The following is a 16,962-nucleotide window of genomic DNA, read 5'->3' on the forward strand; positions in this document are numbered from 1 at the left end:
AGAAATTTCTGTGATGATGTTCTATATCTGCATAGCACAATATGGTAGCCACTAGCCACATATGGCTACTGAGAACTTGATACGTGGCTGGTGCAACTGAGGAACCGAATTTTTAATTTTATTTCATTTTAATTAATTTAAATTTAGATAATCACACATGACTAGTGACTACCAAATTGGACAGTGCAGTTCTAGCACCAAAGTCAAAATCTGAAACTTTCAGAATGGTGGGAGCAGACTCTCCAAGACAGGGACTAAATCAAGATGCACTGAGTATTGATGTATAGGGTGGGATCACTGCCTATTCCAAGGGGAACCGTGGCAGGGCAGAGGCAGCTGAACACGAACTTGAGATGAGGTCAGGGCACGACAGGATCTACTAGGGTCCTAATGGGGTGTGGGAAATGGAAATGGAGTGAAAGGTGGGGTAGAGATGGAGGCGGAGGAAGTGGAGGGAGAAGACTAGTACTACCACCAAGCCTAAATCCTCCTTAGACCCTCTGTAAATTTTAATGGAAAGACCATTAAATATCCCCTAGAACAAACTTCCCATTCTGCAGAGGAATACACCGAGGCCCAGAGAGAGCTGTCTCGAGCATATGTTGACTCTGCAGAAGAATCACAACCAGAATGGTCTCCCCCACTCCCACCCCACATGCGCGGCTCCACTAAAGGAAGGTAGAGCCGCGGAAGGAGAACTGCAGGTAGACAATGAGCAGGCCGAGGGAGGCCCCAATTAGCCACCAGCGAAGGGAGAAGAAGTTGTAGCCCGAACCCTCCTGGGCGCTTGGCTTGGAGGCTCCTGAGAAGGTGTAGGTGGTCGCCTCCTCCTCCAGCAGCTTCTCGCTGGGCTTCCAGTGCACGATGCCCTCCTGGCAGGCCTCGCAGAACTCGCTGCGGTGCGGACCCCCGTCCGGGCGGCTGGCCACGTGGATGCGGTACTGGCCGCCGTCTTCATCGTAGCACTGCTCCCGCAGGCTGGTGATGAGGTTGTCCACCAGGCTCTCGATGTTCTCCTCCAGCATGCTCGACTCGTCCAGCCGCGCCGTGCCGCACTCGTAGCACAGCTGCTTGAAGACGCGCATGCGCACCGAGCCCGCCCGCTGGGCGCGGTCCAGGTGCATGTGGAAGAGGATGACCACGTGGGGCGACTGCCAGGTGTGCCAGCACCAGGAGCAGTGGAACCTGCGGGGAGGGGAGGGAAGGATGGAGAGGGTCGGCCTCCCTCCCAGCGACAGCCTGCCCTGGAGGAGCCCAGAAAGAATGGGTCCTGCCTGCCTGTGCCTGGAGGTAAAGGCTGCTTGTTGGTTGTCCCTTGGGTTCCTTAGCGCTCCACAGGCTCTGCCTCCTCCCAGTGAGCTCCCCTGGGCCTGGAGCAGTGTCCTCAGGAGCCTGGCTTCTAGCAGTCTCTCCAGCCTGCTTCCTGCACACCTTCCTGTGGCCTCAGTTCCCCTAAGCCTAATGAACTCAAGCCATGCACCTGTACGTGCACAGGGCTCACTCCCAAAATCTGGGCCTTATTTTGCATCTGTGAATTGCAGGGTGATGGTGTCCAGTAAGGCTCTTTTCACTCAGACCTTCCCTGCCTCTACCTGTCTCACTCACGCATCCTGCCTGCTCTGGGGAGAAAAGGAGATGCCTTGAACTACTGAGCACAGGCCACCAAGAATAACTCAGAGACTGACCACCAAGAATCCACCAGATGGACTGGTGGATGGGTGATGGGCCAACAGGGGGAGGGCTATGGAATTTGGTCCCTGTACCTTCATAAAGAACACTCTCTTAACCCTTGACAAGTCATCCCTAGACCCCACTCTAGCCCTGCCATAGAGACTGGAAAAGAGGATCCTAGTCTGCATCCTCCACCACACACATTTACATAAGCACACTTACATACACACAGGCCACACTTGAGATAAAGTGGGCCCCCTAGAGTCCCAGCCTCAGGATAATGGAAGGAAGTAGTCTGGGACTCATCTAGCCAGGCCCCACTCCCTCAGCCCCCGTCCGGTGCTTGCACACCATCAGTGATGGAGCACTCATTATCTTCAGGCCAGTTCCTTCCATCCTGAGAGGAACTCTTCCAGAACCTGTTAAAACAGCTTTACACTTGAGGGTCTACTGGGCCAAGTTTGCCCTCACTGCTGAATGTCTCTGGGTCCCCTGTACAATGGCCCAAAGGACCTCTGATGAGGAATTCAGTTCAGTCCAACAGACACCACTTAGCACCTACTTTATGCCAAGCACCACATAGTCCAGGCTGTGGGGGTAGAGATGAAGCCAAGCCTGCCCCTGAGGCCTGGATCCCACAGACAACATAAAAACAGAACAATACCCAGCATAGGCCAAGGCCAGGCTGGCCAGCAGAGTAGCTTGACTGGTCCTAAGCCAGAAGGGGGTCCCCACTCACGTTGGGCCAGAGTTGTGGGGCACCAGGATTAACGCATCCTACGACTTCCAGGGAGAGTGAGCCTGTGCACAGAATAACACAACAGCAGCAGTCCTGAAGGCCTGCCTGAGGCCAGCTGAGAGCCACAGGCCACCAGCCAGGAGCAGGACCAGGTGAGACCTGAGGCAGGGAGCAGCCATGAGCCCGTGGAGCTCAGCCCCTCATCCCCTGGGCCCCTGGCCTCCTGGGCCCAAGTTCCCAGCCCTTTGCATTCCTCTCAACAGGCAGCTCAGGAGCTTCATGTGTTCTTTCTCCTTCTTCTACATCTTTTTAATCAAGCCAATCCAGAGTTGTTTCCTCTCCCTCAAGCTAGAACTCAGATCTTAAATTTCAAAACAGCAGACCTAGTGCAAGGGGACTTTAAGGATCATCTAGTCAACCTCATTTTATTGAGATGAAACAGAAGCAGAGAGAAAGAGAGCCATCCATGTACAGCTAGCCAGAGACTGAGCCAGGACCCAGGATATAACAGGTGCACAATAATGTCTCTGGAATTGATGCAAATTGAAATTAACCAACCAACCTCTGCCTCTCTGTCTTTTGTCCTGAAGACAAGTTCACTCTAATATTTACAGGTCTTAGAACAAGAGTACAAACAGAAATAGCCAGCCTCCTATTGCCACCCCTAGCAGCCACCTGATGTGTGGGGACCATCATTCACTATTCACAATTCACCAATTGCTTGACCCGTGTGCTGTTTGTATGGTGCCACACCATACAAACATGCATGAACAACCCAGTGTGTGTGTCCAGGTTCTGTGTGTCCACACCCCCAAAACACAGCCACCTGTTGGCCTCCCTGGGGGCCTTTGGGGTACTATCTGTCCTTGAATCAGTGGACTCAGGGAAGAGGACTGCATAGGCCCTGAAGGTGAGTCTGAGGCAGCTTGGGCAGGGAATTCTGTGGTCCTGATCCCAAATCACAGTCTAGAAGAAGGAGAGGCATGTGGGCTTCAGATGGATATGTCCCCTTAGCCTCAAGGACTCCTTGCACTGTGGAAAACATGAGGTTCCTCTAAGGTATAGGACACTGGGCTTTACGGACCTAAGGGAAATTGTGTCCAAAGCTAAGTCTTTTTGTCACAGACCCATAGGCAATAAAGCTGGAAGGGTCTTAACTGGTCACCCAAGGCCAACTTCCTGGTTTTGCAAATGTAAAAACTGAGACCAGAAAAGGGAAAGAGACTTTTCACAAGTTCACAGAATTAGTTAGCCATAAAGGCAGTTTCCAGAACATAGCAGGTGGACAATGAATGTTTTTGTATTCAGATCAAATTGGACTGAGTTGACTAAACAGACCTAGGACCAGAGCACAGGCCCCAATCCTAAGCTAAAAGGTTTTCTCAGTGGACCTCATGGCCTCCTCCCCTCAGGTGCTACCATTCTTTAAGAGATTATGAAAATGTGAAAACATCTAAAATGTCAGAGATTGTAGGGACATTATAGCTCTTCGTTTAGTAGAAAACCAAGACCCAAAGACAGAACACAACTTGCCAAGGTCACCCAGGCAGTCAGTGGTACAGCTGGGATTAGAACCCGGGCCTCTTTGACCTGCTTGGAAGTTCCTTCTCTGCCCCCTAACCTGAGCTGACCCCAGGACCAGGCTCCATGTATCTCTCTGCCTCCCCTTGGAAGATGCCCCCAAGGCTGCCTGCAGGCCTCTCCCGTCTGGGCTGCTCACCTGCCTGAGGCATGCTGCTCCAGGTACTGCTTCCAGCCTGGGGCCAGCTCGTTGGGCTTGAGGCTGGGATCTATGATGAGTTCCCAGCTGTCGGCCGGCTTGGCCACCTCCATCTTCTCATAGAAGACTTTCTTCCATTCACAAGTGGTCAGGCTGGTAGACATGGTCCTGCTGGCAGGGATGGAAGCTTGAATTCGGCCTGAGGGAGCACACAGAAAGAGCCCAGGTCGATGCAGAGCAGTTCAGTCTCTGTGGTCTGAAAATCCTCATCAACAGGACCAGGAGGAAACAGGACCCAGCACTATCTTTTGTCACCTGGCACTTGTTTCCATGGCAGCTGAGCCGGGAGCCAAGAGCCAGGCCTGGGGAGGAGGGGAGTCCCAAGAGAGAGTTCTAGGGCCCAGAGCTGGGCTGGGGAGGCAGGGCTGGGTAGTGACCCTGAGTGGAAAGGGCAGGCTGGGAGGCTCAGGCCCAGATCACAGCCACCCAGGCCTTCAGGGGTCTCCACCCTCCTGCTTCCCCTACCGCTTCACCCTACTGCTCTTCCAAGTATCCTGCACATTGTGTGCTACAGTAACTAGGACACCCTAGGGAGCCAAGGATAAACAAGGGCTGAGGAAATGCAGAGCCTGCAGCTTGCACACCCCCTGATGTGTGGGGACCATCATTCACTATTCACAATTCACCAATTGCTTGACCCGTGTGCTGGCCAGGGTGGGAATAGCTCCCCCTTCATCCAGATCAGGAAACAGAGGTTTACACGGCTCTAAGAGCCTCATCCAAGACTCAGATCCAGGACTTCCAAAACCAAGCTCATTTGTTCATTTATCAGAATACTGCTGAGCTCTTAACATGTAGGGATTGAGGTAGAAGTGAGATGCCCTTTGCTCAGAAAGATCTCAAGCCAGTTGTGAGATAGAATGCAATCGGACAGGCTGTAAAAAACACAATGATAACATTTCAGATTCCTAGAATCTTAGAATTGTTAGAGCTCCCATTTGGTTCCTGGTCCCAGGCCACATGGAAGAAGATGCTGGAGGAATAAGTTTGTTCTGTGCTGCAAGCTTCCACTGTCTCAGCTGCTGCTGAAAGAGGCCAGGCAATGGGGTACCCACAGTTCCCTTATTCCCAGTTTGAATACCTTAGAGACTAGGAGGGAACCTGACTCCAGATTTGCATAATCCAGATGAAAGCACACACAGCAGAGGGAGGCGCCGGGGCAGGGAAAAGACCAGGTGGCTTGGCACTTTGTCCTGCCCGGCTCTGCAGCATCTCTGCTCGGCCTCAGACCCCAGTAGTTTCCCTCAGTGGACTTCTGTCTTCCCACCTGCACAGGGGAGGCTGGCTACATAGTAACTAGGGCCTCTTCCAGCCATAATCTGCTTCTGATTCTTTAACCTGGAAACCAGATCCCTGGAAAGATGGAGGCACACAAAGGGAACAGCATGCAGCGTGGAAAAGGTTGCTAGGAACTGGAAAAGACTTTTCAGTGTTGAGTTCCAGTTTTGGCACTTGTCTCCAAGTGATTTTTGCATGGGGTGAGGTCGGAGACAACATCATTGCATCATCTCTTAGAACTGGGAAATGTTCTCCACTAGCTTTGTGCTAAAGACCTCAGAAAGGACAAAACCATGTCTTAGAGTCCTTGACCAAGAGCTCTAGAAGAGACTCTTCCTAGAAATCTGATTTCTTCATTGGCTTCTTTATCTCTTGACATTGAATTAAGACACCTGAAGTTCAAAAATGGGAAATTACTTGGCCTCAGGACTGGGTTACTCACACGTCCCTGGGGTCAGCTACCAGCCGAGGTGAGATGGGGGACCCATGAGTTCCCAGGAATTTAATGACTTGAGGAAATTATGGCCCAGGCTGGAGCCACATGCCAGGAATGAATCTGAGAACAAATGAGAAAGAAGGAAAAGCAAAGGGTGAAAATTGCCAGGGTTTATCTGTTTGTTTTTACCCAAATGATACAATCCCCTTAGGCCTGGCATCAGGTGTAATTTAGAGTGGGAGCCCTCTAAGCAGAGACCAATAGAATTCATCTTTCTGTGCAACGGCCCTGTTTTCTCTCAAGAAAAAAATGTGCTTACGATCCAACCAATGAACAAAGTGACTACCTCAATTTTCTGCGAGGGCACTGGATTGCTCCAGAAGCCACAAATTAAGAGCTCGCTAATGTAAAAATGTGTGCAGCTGTGGCCATATCACGTACTGGGCGTTTCATTATACATTGCTGCTGTCTTTTTAATCTAGATAATATTTTTTAATAAAGGAAATTTTATTCCTTTATAAGATAAATTACTATGCACCTGTATTGTACAAACAAAATCAGCAAGAGGGAGAGGGATAAAAAAAAAAAAAAAAAAAAAACCTAGTCTCCTCTCCAATTTGGAATATGGGTTAATAAATATTAATAAATACTTTCGTAAAATGTTCATTACTCAAATGTTACTTATTTGAATAATACGAGGGATGGCAATGTAGAGTCTAGAATATGAAGGTAATAAAGAGTTGGGGAGGTGATAGGTATCACTTGAAGTGTTTTGGAGACTGTATGTAACCCTTACCCCACAGGTTTCAATGCATGGTCTTGAGGGGGGGATATATCCCCTCTACCCACTCCAGGGGTAGAACCCCTCCGGGGAAGAACCCCTATCATTGCCAGCCATTGTTACTGATGGGAATATGCTGTTCCGGAGGGATTTGAGGGCCCAGGAAGAAAAAGAAAGAAAGTTAAATAAAAGTGAGTTAGTGCAATTATGTTGGCTAATTGAACATAATAAAGGAAAAAAAAAGTGAGTTAGTGGTTCGGGATATTTCTTAACTAAGAAACAAATCCAGAGGAAATGCAAGCTATGTCCAGTCTTCTCCTCTCTCTCCACAATTCAAAGATCCATGGAAGGTGCTACAGGACAAATCCAAGGTTCCCAGGGCATCTTTTTGAAGGGTGGTTAAGAAGGCCTCTCCATCCCCAGGCTGCAGCACTTGGAGGTAGCACAGCCCAAACTCTACTCTTTGAGCGGGGGTTGACTCTGAACCTCGGGAGCGTTCACGTGGTCAGAACAGCTCTCAGTGCATATAGTGAGACTACTTCCAGGAAATATTTCATGCCACTCTTTTAGCAATTGGCAGCAACTATAATACCTTCAGGCAGCCTAGATCCTTTTCCTGCTGGGATTCAAGGGTCCAAATTCTATGGGCCATGCCTCGGGCACCCCAAAGTCTGTATTAAAGGCGGCCATATCTACTGTTGCTTTTTTCAGGACCTTATTATGCTAGGCAAAAATTTCATGAAGAATTGTCACACTATGTAAGGGAAGTACATAAATAAAAAGAGTGCTCCCTGCTAGGGGGAAAAAAAAAAGAGGATGGGGGTTGATTAAGTGAGTTAGTGGTTCAGGAAGGAAGAACACAGAATTCTCCGCTAAAAAGAGACAGTCAAACTCAGAGAGTCTGGAGATACTTTCAACAGATAAAGTCTATGCTGAATTCTGTCCAAGATGTTGAAGGCCTCCATCAGAGTTCCTTAGCTATGCTCAGAGAACCTGCTGGTTTCTGATGAGCTGAGGCTCACAACACACACACACACACATAACCATAGCTCCTCTCTGGGACAATTCCAGGCATCATGACAGAGTGATAAAGAAGCCTGGGGAAGCTTATGTCAGCTGTTAAAGCTTCTCTTCTAAAATGACATTCATCACTTTCCCTCATTTTCCATTGGCCAAAGCAAGTGACACAGCCAAGCCTGCAAGGGTGCAGGGAAATAGATCTTGCCAAAGGTGAGGTGGTGGGGGGTTGCTTTAGGGAGTGGCCCTGAACATTATGAACAACAATAAAATCCATCACAGCACCCACCTGAAAAATGGGCGCCCTCCTGGAACAACAGAGTTGAACAGGTTCTATGGTGCAGGGTAGTTATAGATATGACACATATTTCTTAAAAACCAAGAAAGTGATTACCATTATGTCAAGATAGTAGTTATCTCAGTGCAGAGGGGGAAAGGTGACTGTAATAGGGGATTATTATGTATTGTGGATGGGAGGGTTTCCAGGGGGCTAGCAAAGATTTCTCTGACCTGGGTGTGCATTATGCAAGTTTTCAGTGCGTAATTATTCTTTAAAATTGTATGTGTATGTTTTATGTACTCTTCTGTATATATAACCTATTACACAATTTTAAATAAAATGGATACCACCTCTGCCTCTCCCCTTTCCTCAGATTGTCCCAAAGTACCAGCATCTAGAAATGGCCCTTCTGAACATTTTCATTAAGATGGTCATAGATCATAAAACTGAAAGAAGCCTAGAGAAACCATCATGCCCTTACCCTGAGAAAGGTATTAGATAGATGAGCAAAGGAAGGTCAAAGAAAGAAATTATGAGAGACAGTATCTAGTAATAGTAAGCTCTCGGTAAATGTCCCAGGATCTTGAATGCACTTCTTCTATAGCACCTGCCATAATATCATTACATTCCCTCCACAAGACTGTCTTACTCATATTGTATGTTTTCTCCTGTATCAAAACCTGAAACTCATAGTAGGTGCTCAGTAAAATCTTGTTTAACGAGTGAATAGAGGCAAGACTTTACTGTGTGTATCCTTTACAATGGAGGCTGACTGTGAATTCTAAAAACACAAGAACCATATAATAAGTCTCCACAGACCCCATAGCATATGGATAGGCACATTATAGAAGTACAGTAGGTGCTGTGAATTTCATTCAGTTCATAACAACAAGGATTCATTTAATATCCATGACGTGCTAGGATGAATATTAGTGCAGAGAGGGACACATTAATACATGATTTGCCCATGAAGGTACCCCTTAAATTGTGGGACTGAAGGGGAATTCCAGCACTCCTAGCTTCTTGGAATTAGGTTTACAGTCATAGGTCTAGTCTAGAATATAATGTTTTCTGGCATTATGATCTCAACATAACGCCGGTTATCAAAAAGAGAGGGAAAACCCTAAATCTACCCAAACCGACACTCAAGGAGTATATCTAATTTTTAAATAGACTTCTTACTTCACTCAAACATATCAGACATATCAGGCATCATTTTAAGAAATATCAGAAACCATAATCTGTATGCTGGGGCTGCAGACCAGTCATGTGCTGGGGGTGATGTTATTCATAAACGACTTAAGGAGATGAGCTTGAAAAGATATTATTTCATTAAGTCATAAGTTCATACTGATATTTTCCAATGGGTTTTAACATTGTTGCAAAAGTATTTTTATCCCAACTATAATTTCAGTCTTTTCTTCTTATGAAATGATGCTATAAATTACTTAAACTAATATAAATAATTGTTTTGTCTGTCAACCATAAGTTCATTAGCACTAGATACTGCCATTAGCACTGACTATAAAAGCACTAGATAATTAATAATTAGATTACATCATTAATTTTTTGTATGTCCCATTGATTATGTACACTCAAACCACTTTATTTCAAGTGAGTAGTAATGAATTATGTATGCCTTGGTGATTTAATCACTTGTATGACATTTTGTATGCTTTAGTTTTATTTATCCATTCAACATTCAATAACCATTGCTAGGTTTCCATCCTTTTCTAGGTGGTGGGGATAACACAGTGCAAACAAGACAGAAATCCCTTCCGTCATGGTGCTACATTCTACTGAGAGAGATAAACAATAAAATAATACTATGGTGGATGCTAATAGGACAGTTTTTCTTTAAAAAAAAAAATCAACAAGAGAGGGAGATGGAGAATGTATGGATGGAGGGGATTAGGGAGGATTATGGTTTAGACAGTGTGGGAAGAAAAGGTCTCAAACGAAAGGCATATCTGAGAAAAGCACGAAAGAGATAATAAAGGGAGTCCTGCTAATAGGAGCAAGGGCATTCCAGGCAGGGCAAACAGCAAGTGCAAAGTCCCTGTGCTTGTTTCCTGAGGCCGCTGGAAAAAATTACCACAGACTTCGTGGCTTAAAATAACAGAAATTTATTGTGTTGTAGTTCTGGAGGCCAAAAGTCTAAAATCAGTATCACTGGGCCAAAACCAAGATGCAGAGCCACACTCCCTCCAGAAACCCTAGAGGAGAATCACTCCTTAGCTTGTGGCCTTATCACTCTGGTCTTTGAGGCCAACATCCTGAAATCTCTCTCTGATCTGTCTTCACATTGCTTTCTCTGTATGTAGTAGAATTTCCCTCTGCCTTCCTCTTATATATGTGATTGCATTTAGGAACCCCCACTCCCAACCCAGATCATCCAGGAAAATCTCCCTGTCACAAGCTTCTTAACTTAATCACATCTGCAAAGACCTTTTTGCTATGTAAGGTCACATCCACAGGTTCCAGGGATAGGATGTGACTGTCTTTGGAGGCCATGTCTCAGCCCTGCACAGCCCCTCAGTGGGAGTACCCCTGTGTGTCCAGGGAACAGTGAGCAGGCCAGCGTGGCATTGTGGCTTGCTCACAAGCCAGGGTAGGAGTAGGGGAGATGGACCACCGCACGCACACCAGGCGAGAGCCGGACCACACACACCCTGCCAGGCCCTTCACGAGAGCTGGTAAGAAGATTCAGGGCAGCAGAGTAACAGGACCTAACTTAGATTTGAGTAGAATCACCCATGTGCCAATCTAGGAGTTGATTGCAGGAGACAAGCAAGCACGCAGGGGAAGAAATCAGGATGCTCTTTCAATATAAGAGAAGATTGAGTTCACAGCCAAGGTGACAGAGCAGTGTGGTCAGACTCTGGTGATACGGCCAGATTCTACACATATTATAACAGGATGTACCAAAAGATTGAACGTGGAATGTGTGAGAGAGAAGGCAGAGTCAAGGACAACCTGAGCATCTGAGGGGCCATTATGGAGGTAGGAGTAAGGAGGAACAGGTTTGTGGAGAGATTAGGAGCACAGTTTGGAAGATGTTAAAATCTGGGAAACCCAAGCTGATATGTCAAGTTGATAGTCACATGTACTTTGTTTAATTTATTGTACTATAAAGGCTTCAGAATTTTAACCTATAATTCTTACATGGCAAAGGCTTCCAGTTACTGCTCTTTAGTTGGTCACAGCATTCAGTTCCTGGAGGGTAAGGAAAGATGCTCAGAAAATGCAATATCTCCCCATGGTGGTGTATGAGAGCCTTTCCCACTCCTTGTCTGTAATGATTCAACACACACTGACACGTTGAAGGTTTATCTACGGGAGTCCTTGCTGCATAAACCCCACCTGGCTCTCACTGTCTAGAATGGACATAGACCTTCTAGCATTGCTATTGAGAATCTTGCAGATGTAGCATCCAGAGCTCTTAGTTTTAAATGTGGAGCAAATCACCAACGATGTTATAGGCCAAATAAAATGCAAGACATGTGTTGTTGAACCACCCCTTTTTGAATGTATCCCACTCAACCTCAAGTTTATGAAATCCTTTCTCATCGTGCCTTAATATTAAAGTTTTTACATTTATCTTTCCTCCTTTGCAGCACTCCCAAGGGTTTCCTCTGAGCGCAGAATGTATTTGGATAAATACGTGTAACTGCCCGTATTTGAAAGGCTTCCAGAAGGAGCGCTGCATGAATAAAGCCTTGAAGAATCAGCTATTGCAGTTAAACAAAGAAGGGGAATAAATGTATTCTAAGCAGCAGGAATGATCAGCAAAGAATTCAAGGATAAAATAATCTAGAATCATTCTGGACGCTCTGTATCATCTAGGATATCTGCATCACAGAGAGGAGTGATAAAGGTTGAGGCCTGAGAAGTATGTGGGACCGGGACTGTGAAGGACTTTTTAAAACTTTTTATTATTTTTATTTTTTTCCAGTTTTATTCCAGGTATAATTGATCGACATCACTGTAGAAGTTTAGGTGTACAGCACGACACTTTGACTTACATATAGTATGAAATGATTACCGCTGTAAGTTTAGTCAGCATCCATCATCTCATACGGAATCAGTAAAAAGAGAGAGAGAGAAAAAAAAAGAAAATTTCTTCTTGTGATGAGCACTCTTAGGATTTACTCTCTTCACAACTTTCCTATACATTATCCAGCAGTGTTAGCTGTGGTCACATGCTGTCCCTTCCATTCCTAGTGCTTGTTTTTCTTCTAACTGCAAGTTTGCACCTTTTGACCACTTTTCTGCTAGTCTCCTTCCCCCTTCCCCTGCCTCTGATAACCACAAATCTGATCTCTTTTTCTATGAGTTTGTTTTTTTGTATCTGTCGGGGGCTTTTTTGTTTGATTTTTTTAAGATCCACATATAAGTGAGATCATACAACATTTGTTTTTCTCTGTCTGACTTATCTCACTTAGCATAATGCCCTCAGCATCCATCCAGGTTGTTGCAAATGGCAGGATTTCCTGATTTTTTTAAGGCTGAATAATATATTTATATGCCACTACTTCTTTATCCATTCATCCATTGATGGACACTTAGGTTTTTTCCATGTCTTAGCTATTGTAAATAATGCTGCTATAAACACAGGGATGCAGGTATCTTTTTCAGTTAGTGTCTATGAAAGATCCTTAAACATTATGTGAAGAGTTAAGATTTTGTCCTAGAGGAAATGTGGACTTAGTGATTGTTTTAAAGCTGAAGTATGTGATCAGATTTGCACATTGGTAATGGGCCATTTCAAGACCTCGCTCTCTCTCTCCCTTTCACCCATAAATTGGCTGGAGTTTCCAGTGCTGTTCTCATGACACTCTAACTCTGGGTCCTGATCTACTTAGCTTCTTGCAAATCCAGACCCCTCTGTAGGAGGGTGGGAAGAACCTCCACTCCATCATACCAAAACAACACCGTAGAGAGTTCTGTTGCGCACAGCCAATTGAGACCTACTGGATTAAGCGTTGAGCAAATGAAGAAATAAATAGTCTATCGTGCTTATATTGGAAAGCAATTAATACTCAGAATCTGAATATTACATATCTTTAATGACTTTATTTTGTCAATGAAACTTCTATGGACCATTTTCCTGGAAATGAAAACACTATCGTTTCTAAGTCTGCATTTGCCAAATGGACACAGACACTCTCAGGAGATAGCCATCAAATTGCCTTAAATCTCCCACTTAGTTTTAAAAAGATGATACAGAGGGACAGGAAAAGTTTAATGTGGATTCATGCTGGTAGACGGGGAAAAGGGGGAGTTTAAAAAGAACTTAATAAATAATATACTGGAGAGTACATTCTATGATAAGTAGAAACTGCAGTTGCCAGAGGTGTAACAGTTACTTAATCTGTGTCGCTCCTTGCAAAGGTAATTAAGCAAAATCCAAGAGGGTGAAGAAACTCTAAGATTCAGTCCAGAATGGTTTCAGTGTCCAAGGGGACCTACTGATGGAAACTGGTCAGAGTATAACACCAAGCTCACGGATAGCTGCAGTTTCCACATGGGAGTCCAGGTCATTCTTCCAAGAGACTATATGATGCAAGAAAAAGCAGAAACTGCAACCCACTTCTGGAGGCCCCAGGAACTGGGCAAGGAAACAGCAGATTATTTCCTCATCTTAAAAATTCACTGGGAAGAAAATCCTAATAAAATTTTATTATTATAAAAGTGAATAGTGATAAGATGCTGACTTTGCATCGTGAGTATTTCTGAGTACTTTACGTAAATTTATGCATTTTGGCACACAAGAACACTATGAGGTCGGTACTGTAATTACTATCCCCATTTCACAGGAGAGAAAACTGAGCACAGAAAGGCTAAGTCGTTTACTGGTGGTTACATAGTTACTAAGTGACGGTTCCAGGATTTGAACCCAAACAATGTGTCTCACGGGCTGGATGCATTTATCCACTAAACTTTTCCCTACATCCAGTTTTAAAAGTAATAAACCCCTTGTAAAATTTCAAGCAATACAAAAATACAGTAACAAAGAAACAAAAGTTCCACATTCTCTTTACCCCACCTCTCCCTGCCCTTCATTTTTTGTGGCAAGTTATTATGGATGAACATTTCGAATTTATTTGGCTATAGAATATATTTGATTAAAATGGATCATCACGTTTTGGGGTCTATACTTTGTAAGGCTATGTGGCACTGATATCTTTCCAGGGCAGTACACGATGATTTCTGAGACATGGAGCCTTGCTGTGAGCTTGCGTTAGTACTGGGCGCCCGGCTGAGGCCAGCGCCACACCTCGGCCGCTGCCCCCCATCAGAGCTCCCCTGCGTGACTACAAGGCAGCGCCCTGTGATGCCACCACAATACTGCTTCTGTAGGAAAGCAATCCCTCGTCAAAAGAAGGCGGAAACTGCTAGAAGTTGAAAAAGCAGTGCATTGGTGATGTGAGGCCATGCTTTGGCAGCCCATGATGCTCTCGAAAAGTGACTCCAGTAAAAACCAGAAAGCCTTTGCAAATATTTCTGAGTTCTTGACTCGGGATCCAGGAAAATCAAGGCAGTGTCCACTGTGGGGACTATTTTTAAATGCCGTCCATTACTAAACAGTTGTTGACTCTACGAGTGCAGAGTGTCAGCTGAGGCTCTGAGACTATTGGCATGACCAAAACACATCACCTGCCCTGCTGGACTCGGTCCGGGCAGCACAGTATCACCTTTGTTTACAGCCTTGAAACAATCACACCTTCACCTCATGGCATCCTGTCCATGAACCCTTGCTCCCTTGCTAGAATAAACTTCTATCTTCTTCTTCTCTGACCCACAAGTTGTTTAGGGGTAGAATTCTTAAAATTCACAGACAAATGAAATTTTTCCAGCTCCCATTTTATTATTTGTTATTATTGATTTTTCCCTTAATTTCGTTGTCTTGAGAGAATGTGGTCTGTATAGTAGCAATCATTTGACACTTTCTGAGGCTTCTGTTGAATTATACTTTTCTGTGTTTATTTTTTTAAAATTTATATTGAATCTATTTAGAAAGGTAGCATAATATTATAAATAAAGGTTCAGACTCTAGAGCAAGATATGGATTTTAATCTCAGCTCTGCCAGTTACTGTCTGAATAAAATTAGGTGAATATCTCAGTCTCCACATCTGAAAGTAGGGGTATTAATAGAAATCATTGCAGTGGGTTTTTGAGGGAATCAATGAGCTCATAGCTGTACAGAGCTAGAGACAATTCCCAGCTCACAGTGAATGTTCAATACATGTTATTTACTATTATTATGCCATTATATTATATTGCTATTATATTCCATGTATATAACGTTCTTTTTAAATTTTTTAAAAAGATTTCTTTATTTATTTTAGAGAGAGAGAAAGAATGCATGAGCCAGGGGAGGGGCAGAGGGAGAGAGAGAGGGGAAGCAGACTCCCCATTTACCGGGGAGCCCTATGCAGAGCAAGATCTCAGGACCCCGAGATCATAACCAGAGCTGAAACCAAAAGTCAGACACTTAAGCAACTGAGCCACCCAGGCGCCCCTCCATGTATATAACAGTCTTTTTTTTTTTTTGTCAAGGTGTATTCTCCAGCGTTTTTATTTATTTATTTATTTATTTATTTATTTATTTATTTATTTATTAGTTTCCGAGGCAGAATGTAGTGATTCATCAGTTATCAGTTGCATATAACACCTAGTGCTCATTACATTACATGCCCTCCTTAATGTCCATCACCCAGTTACCCCATCCCCCCACCCACCTCCCCTCCAGCAGCCTTCAGTCTGCTTCCTGGAGTTCAGTGTCTCTTATGGTTTGCCTCCCTCTCTATTTTCATCTTATTTTATTTTTCCTTCCCTTCCCCTACGTTCATCTGTTTTGTTTCTTAAATTCCACATATGAGTGAAATCATATATTTGTCTTTCTCTGACTGACTTAGAACATTCTTAAATGACAAAATTATACAGATGAAGAACAGTGGTTGCCAGGGGGTAGGGATGAAGGGAGGGAAGAGGATAACTGTGCAGGGGTAGCACAAATCCGTGAATCTACACATGAGATACAATCACATAGAACCACACACACACACACACACACACACAGGAGTACATGCAAAACTAGTGAAATCTGAATAAGATCTGTAGATTGTACAAACTGTGTTGACTTCCTGGCTTTGATACTGTGCTGTGGTTATGTAAGATGTTACCACTGGGGGAAATTGGAATGGGAGAAGGGTACACAGAACTTCTCTGTACTATTTGTGTAACTTCCTGTGAATCTATAATTATTTAAAAATAAATTAAAAAAAAACCATCATGGGACATTGTGAATGTTCAAGAAATGTTATTTAGTATTATTATTTTTGTCATAGCAGTTTTTCCAAGTTTTTGTGCATTTAACATACATTAATTTTTAAATAAAACAATGTTATTTTTTTAAAAAAGATTTTGCTTTAGCAAAGTTACAAATTGGTTTTTTTTTTTAAGATTTTATTTATTTATTTGACAGAGAGAGAGCACAAGCAGGGGGAGCGTCAGGCAGAGGGAGAGGGAGAAGCAGACTCCCTACTGAGCAGGGGGAGCCTGACTTGGGGCTTGATCCCAGGACCCTGGGATCACGACCTGAGCCGAAGGCAGACACTTAACCGACTGAGCCACCCAGGTGCCCCCAAAGTTACAAACTGTTAAATATATAGGAACTCATGTTAAGTAGGTTGGAGTTTGTGATAACCAGTGTCACATCGTAAGCCCCTTCTGAACTGTGAAAATGTTGGGGGACATGGATAGGGAAGCCCCAAATCCTGGGTCTGTGAATGTTGGTCCAGTGGATGCAGAAAACACCGGAAACAATAGATAAGAAAGGGCGGTCCTCCAGCCATTAGCCCTCTGTGGTCTCCAGGAGTGATTTCTATTCCCAGGACGCCCCCAGCAAGAGCAATCACTGTCTCCCAGTTACTTTGGCTGGGAAAGTCAGGGTCATGGTTTCTAGAAGGGGCC

The 16,962-nt window shown here is 44.6% G+C and overlaps 1 protein-coding gene across 1 annotated transcript; it reads right to left on the minus strand.

Moving 5' to 3' along the window:
• Positions 1–405: 405 nt before the first annotated feature.
• On the minus strand, positions 406–4,309 carry RTP2 (receptor transporter protein 2). The gene is made up of 2 exons (XM_034990149.1): positions 4,131–4,309; positions 406–1,185 (listed from the first exon to the last, which is right to left on the minus strand). The coding sequence occupies exons 1-2, from the start codon at positions 4,292–4,294 to the stop codon at positions 669–671; spliced, it is 681 nt and encodes a 226-aa protein (XP_034846040.1). The 5' UTR covers positions 4,295–4,309; the 3' UTR covers positions 406–668.
• Positions 4,310–16,962: the final 12,653 nt, after the last annotated feature.

Source organism: Mirounga leonina, unplaced genomic scaffold (genome assembly GCF_011800145.1).
Source record: "Mirounga leonina isolate KUSES-001 unplaced genomic scaffold, KU_Mleo_1.0 Mir_115, whole genome shotgun sequence".
NCBI lineage: Eukaryota > Metazoa > Chordata > Mammalia > Carnivora > Phocidae > Mirounga > Mirounga leonina.

What these genes read in the sequence shown, in the direction of transcription:
- RTP2 (XM_034990149.1), bottom strand. Translation starts at nt 4,294, where the DNA reads ATGTCTACCAGCCTGACCACTTGTGAATGGAAGAAAGTCTTCTATGAG. An exon ending in GAGCAGCATGCCTCAGGCAG is followed by an intron (nt 1,186 to 4,130) that starts GTGAGCAGCCCA and finishes CCCTCCCCGCAG; the next exon opens with GTTCCACTGCTCCTGGTGCT.